General features: G+C 37.5%; 1 protein-coding gene across 19 annotated transcripts in view; it reads right to left on the reverse strand.

The window, feature by feature from the left end:
- Nucleotides 1-6,595, reverse strand: part of madd (MAP-kinase activating death domain) — a gene marked incomplete at its 5' end in the record, with an annotated part of 67,088 nt that overhangs the window by 39,111 nt on the left and 21,382 nt on the right. For all 19 annotated transcript variants that reach the window (XM_014017018.1, XM_014017009.1, XM_014017014.1 and 16 more), the window contains 1 exon segment: nt 3,122-3,425. In XM_014017018.1, coding sequence (XP_013872472.1) covers nt 3,122-3,425 — 304 coding nt within the window.

Below are 6,595 nucleotides of genomic sequence, written 5' to 3' on the forward strand. Positions count from 1 at the left end.
AATTATATATATTAAAAATATAAAAACAACTTGCCATGTTCTCTAGGTGAAAGAGTTTCAAATCTTATTTTAATTTATCATAAAGATACACAAATTTCATTCATAATTTTATCAAAAAACAAGGTTCTTGATTTGCTAAACTTATTTATATTTAGAACCATACTGTGACACAGCTGCTCTGGGATAAATGTAATTTATTAAATGATCAAATTTGAAGAATAAATAATTACATGAGCTGAAACCATCTAAATAGCAGGGGTAGACATAAAGATTTCTTTCAGGTTGTCCAGCGGACAACCTGTTGACAAAATCTGGTTGTCCGCAAAACATTTTGGTTGTCCAAAAAATAAAAACCTCAATTAAAACGTAATTTAATAGGTAGGCTATATTGTTATGTATACAAAGTTTACTGTATACAAATGTTCTTAGTCAGCAGGTTAACAGTTTCAGGAGCTGCTTGAGTAAAACTCCTCCTCATCCTCTTCTTTGAAACAGAGAGCAAAAATCAACAACCAACAACCATAAGCTTTCTGCTTACAGGACCAACATTTTAATTTAAATAGTAGTATACCCTACTGTCTACATGATCTTATTAAAGCTACAGTTTAGTGTTCTTAGGACTGAAGACTTTCTGGATGAAGGGGATGTAAACAGCTCTTCTATCATTTTAGTGTTTTCAACTGAGGAGCTTTGATGTATTTATTTTAAAAAAATTATAGCACAAGAAGTTCTCTGCATAGAAAAAACTATTTATTTTTAATGTTTTTTTAACCAAACTGATAAGTTTCTCCACTACAATTGTTGTGTAATGTAAAGGCATTGAAACACCTGGTTAAATTTAGAATATTTTTAAGATTAACTACAAGCACCTGAAGCTGACTCAGAGAACTCTGTGATTTTAGAGGAAAATCAAAGTCAAACGCAGCCCCCACCCCCAACGGCAGTGGTCCGCTTGCGCACCCCGCTCACGTGTGATTAATACTGATTTTTTGCAAAATTTACTGATTTGTGATGCTCATTATACACGTAAATATCTGAAGGGGTTGGCATGTATGAATTCTGAAGTCCCGGGGCCGCGGTGCACGTGAAGAGGTGCTGCGGCTGCGGTCAAACTGCCTCCCTGAGCCCTCGCTTTAAAAACAATCAGGAGATCTGTTGCGGTTTTGTTGTGCTCGTAAACACACAGTGTTACAGGAGAAATGCTGCGAGGTGCTTTTAAAAATATAATATATATAAAATACGACGTAATCCTTGGTGGAAAATAGCTCAGGTGAACGCCTCCCGGGAAAACCCCTCAGCGTTTGCTGGACTGAGTGAAGCTGACCCCCAACCCACAGACAAAGAAAGGCAGTCAGACAGCAGGACCCGCCCTGCTCTGTTCTGTTCTGACTGGGTAAAATTTTCACTGTGGTTTTCTTTAATGGGTGAAAGAACCGTCAGTTTAATCCCTAGATGGCTTTAACAAGTTTTTTTTCTCTGTTCATTTTTACAATGACGAACACCCGCTGATTTTTTCTTGGTTGTCCACCGGACAACTGGAAGGCGGGATCTGGTTGTCCGAAACAAAAATAGGTTGTCTCGGACAACCTAAACAATGGTTATGTCGATCCCTGAATAGTATTATCTTTTTGAATAAAATAGTCTTTTAAAAAATAAATCAGTCTAACAAATAAAACATTTGAATGTTTTAAGTTATTTTGCTCTGTGCAAAAGACAGATATTTGCTGCTTGGTCTGGAGAGTGTGGAAAGCTGGTTTAACCAAGGCTGAAGACGCAGAAGGTCAAACTACAGGAGCTGTCCATCTGAGGGACATGTTAGTCTATAAGACATTTAACCATGAAATGTTCAGTTTGTGATGTTTATATGACATACACCCAGCCCCTCGGCCACCTAGGTAGTTTACAAAATGTAYGCAGAGTAAAAGAATAAAATAAAAACTCGGTGGACTGATTTAGCATGATGTCCTGAGACGTTGCAGCTGATAGGAGYCATAAAACAGAACAGGGGGACGTTAGATGCCCTGACGCCCCTGTAGATAAATGTGTTAAATGAGTGAAGGAAAATATGAGCACCAAGCAACAACCCTAGGTTCTCCCCTGAGAACCAGACCAAAGATTTTATGTGCAACCCATATGTTTGATGTTTGAACATAATCTTTAGTCAGAAGGTCTGAGAAAAGCAAAAAGATGGTGAGCCAGGAAAACTGCACAGCAGTTATTCAGAGTTTCGATCAACCAGTGTTAAGAATGAAACTGAGAAGAACAGGCTGGATATAGAACTGCTTCAACTAAGCCCTGGAAGCCATGCTACTGGAAACCAAAAGTAACGTTACACCAGCACTGTCCAAGCAAGGATTCCTGTTACATCCAATCTAATGGCTCAAGGTGTGAAAGATAGAAAATGACAAAAAAAGGAGAAATTGTACTTTTACTCAAATTAATCACAATATTCTTATTTTCTCAACTTTGTGCMTGCTGAATGGCATTCAGGGCCAATATAAAGAAATAAAAATGAATTATGTAAAATTATTTGTAAACATTTTTGTGCACAAAGCAGGAGAATGAATGAATGGTTCAAAACCAATGAAGGAACAAATTGGAATTTGGAATGACTTATGTTGCTTGTGTGAAATGGGCAGTAATAATATCAACTAATTACCCTTTACACTGCTGCAAAACCACAACAGTATAGCTGATTTAAAAAAATCAAAATATTACAGTGGACAAACTAAAGATAAGAGCTCAACATGAAGAAAATGCTGTAGCAGGCTCTTAAGCGTGCCAGGTATGAACAAGAGTCTGCAAACCCTAATGAACTGAAGCAATGTTTTAAAGATGAAAGATCCTGATAAGGTCATACAGAACATGATTAAGTTTTTATGGATAAAAGCAGTTCTGAGTTTTTCCACACAGGCATTCTGGATTATGGCTACATTTCTATTAAATCAACACAGACTGTAATATAATGTTGTGGTCTCATAAGAAGATCCTTCATTTAGCATAGACACTTGTAAGCACAAAACCACAGAGACAGACTGTGTACTTACCACAGTATTACAAAATACAAACGAATCTAAAACTAACATATCGGTTTCCTGAACTCTGCAGCTGCAGTGTTTACCTTGTGCTCTAGCAGGACACAGCTGAGAACCTGAAGGCAGGCATCCACACCCAGCAGCTCCAAGGGCAAGTGCAGAGGGAAGTCAACCAAGGAGAAACGAGAGTTGTCAGGCAAGGCGAAGGTCAGCGGCCGTTTGAGTTCATGGGGCAGCACCTCCACATCCACACGTCTCTGACCTGCCAATGGTACAGGTGATCGAAGCAACCGGTACACCCATGATTCAATCTCCCGCAGGTCAGCCAGCAGCAGGCTGCCCTTCTCCTCCACAGACAACGCTCCTGTGAACACACGCCACATGGTGTCCCTGCAAACAGTAAACACAGTACATATGCACAGATATTTGTATTTTTTTTCTCTTTTTTTAAGCAACAATGAAATATGAGTTATTATGACATAAGTTAATATATAAAATGTTGGAGTATAGTAGGGCTCATGATTAGTTGACATAATGATGTTAGTTATTACAATTAGTAGACATGGAATTACGGTAATAATCTATCCTGTCTTGTCTTCTCCCATTTTTAAATATATATATATTTTTGCACTGAAGTCTTATTTGAACTTTTGGACTGCCAGATCCAGCAAGATTTTAAACAGAATGGATTTTTTTATTTTTTATTTTTTTACTTTTATGCACTTGAACGTCACTTTAGGGCTGGACAATATCGCTAAAATTTACATCATGATATAACTCCTAATTTTAGTCAATACGATTTTATTTTGATATCGATATGAAAAAATAACAATGTCAGAAAAACTGCCAAGAACACAAATATTTACTGTACCTATAAACATGTTATTTAAGATTTAAATGGATTTGTGACTAGTCRAAACAAAAAGTGAGATGTCTCAAATTAACTTTATGACTAGTCATAATTTAATTATTGATGTCTGAAATATACATTTCAGATAGTCAGTAATTTATTGCAAATATCTTGAACTGGAGCCTCCATACAACTTAATGCTAAATCTGACAATTTATACCAGCCAGAAAGTAATTAGAGATATCTCAAATTGGTATTTTGCCTAGTCAAAATATAATTTGAGATATTTTAATAAACTGTCTACCCATTTCAGATATCTGGAATAGTAAGTGTGGTAAAGTCGATTTTATGTGCCATACAAGTCTGTTTGCAATCAGTTTCACTTTGCTCGCCACAGCTGCTGACGTGGAGATGCTAATGTTTTAGAAGAGGGTGAAGAAATTTATTGGGGTTTGTTTACTACTGATTTTTAAAAGCACCACATGTTCTGTAGTCTTTTCTTAGGTGAATAATATTTTATTGTGTGATTATTTCTGTGATTACATTTATGATTTTATGTACAGACTGGTCTGAGTGGTTATCAAAGATTGTTACACACAGCAGGAGGTAAATATATATGTAGGTAAGATACATGCCTGAAAACACTTTCAACACCTAACTGAACTGTTGTTTTAACACTAGAAAAGGAAAAATGAATGAGGACCTGATTTCAGCCGTAGGCTGGCCAATTTGAATGATGCAATGACAATAGGCAGAGTCAGGTCCTGAAGGAGGTTATAAAAGTATCATTGTTTCCTGAATTTTTTGCTGAATGCACAGAGGAAGCGTTAAACATGGTTCAGACCAAAGCTGTTATTGTATAACCCTTTTCACATTCAAACAGTCAAATATTGGTGTATTTTCTAGGGATGTCCCGATACCACTTTTTCACTTCCGATACGATACCGATATTACAACTTTAAGAATTGTCCGATATAGATACTGACTGATACCGATATTGACCCGTTACCATAACAGTAAAAGTCACACACTTTTACCTATTTTGTAATGTAAAATCTTAGAAAAGTCTTGATCAGGTCAAACAGTGAAAAAGAGTAGGTATGAGAAAAACTGACCCATTTATTTTTAACCAATGGATGACATACATTTTAAACTGAAGAACATTATACAATTTAATAAAATAAATTATAATACCCTGAAAAATAAAATATAATAAAAACAAAATGTTCTTTTATAGTATAAAATAACAATTCAAAATCACTTTGGTTATTGTTTTACTACCTGTCAGCCTGGTGCTGCTTTATGGTGGAAAAAACTGAAGGTGGGGACAAAACAAAACCCCACATTATTGTCTGTTCAAAGTTAAGAGTCCACAGCTCCAATTTTACTGACTGTAACTAAAACAACGCGATCATTGCACTTAATCTTCACTCAAACAAGTGTGTAAACAGATTAAACATCACTCTAATAACGAGCAAAAAATAAATAGTAAGAATTAGTCAGTTATTTAAATTGATAGCTACCTTTCTTACTGCTGCATTTTCTGAGCATCATRTGGAGATYAGCCTCTCGCTCCTGCAGGGAGCAGATTTTATCACTGCTCTCGTCATGTCGCGCTTATATTTCAAAATAAAAGCTGCCCTCTCCTTTCTTCTCTTCTGTCCATCAAGAGCTAATCCACGGGATGTTAAAACTGTAAGTGTGCTGTCCTCGCTTCTGCCAGCTTAGAACCACCGACCGGACCAGAGAGGAGGTTCTGAAACAGAGCGGCTGTGTGCGGTCACTGGACCGAGGCCGAACGAACCGAGCCGAAATGCAAAGCTGCTACCAGGGTGGAGAGTAGTTGTCGCTCCGGTTTAAAACGTTCACGGTTCTGTGTTCCCCCTCGGAAAACTTGTGCGTGACAACTTTGCACTTAGCTGCAACTCTGTTTCTGATGAAAATAGAAAGTTCTGCCGGCATTCTTGCTAACYTGTTAGCGCTGCATGTTGTTATGATCACGTGAGCTCTGCAAGCTGGATCCAAGCGCTGCTGGATAGAAACACTGGAGCGGAGGCAGTGAACTGCTGGATTGAACTGCTTATATCGGAGCGCTTATATCGGACATTTTTTAAGCAGGCCGATAAAATCCGATACTTATTTTTTGGCTGATATCGGACCGATATCCGATATCAATATCGGATCGGGACACCCCTAGTATTTTCTATCTGATTATGAACATGTATTAAGGTAAACGAACACATTGAAATTTCTTTTTAATGGCTTAAACTCTTAGGGGGCTACATTTTCATACATTCAAAATGTTCTATCAAGTGGAACTTTATCAGAAGGTGGAAAACATTTGATGTGTTCCAGCTGCAAGCTTTTCAAGAATTGGAGCTGGAAGAGGAGGTGCGCTCACTAGAAGTAAAGACGGAGGATGTGGCAGAATTAATAATCGTTGACTAATCGAAAAGAAAATAATTGCAGATTAGTCGACTATCAAAATAGTCATTAGTTGCAGCCCTAGACTGAGCATAGTACAATAGACATCTTCACAAGATTTGCAATCTAATGTGATTTCTCAGATTTACAAAACGTAATGTTATGCATATAACTACTGTTCCCTGAAGGAAAGGAACGAGGTACAACATCATGTATGGGAACCACGCCCCTGCGTGTCCTGGCTGAAGCCACCTCTAATCACGCCTTTAGGCAGGTGACGTGATGA

This window comes from Austrofundulus limnaeus, unplaced genomic scaffold, assembly GCF_001266775.1.
Source record: "Austrofundulus limnaeus strain Quisiro unplaced genomic scaffold, Austrofundulus_limnaeus-1.0 Scaffold159, whole genome shotgun sequence".
Lineage (NCBI taxonomy): Eukaryota > Metazoa > Chordata > Actinopteri > Cyprinodontiformes > Rivulidae > Austrofundulus > Austrofundulus limnaeus.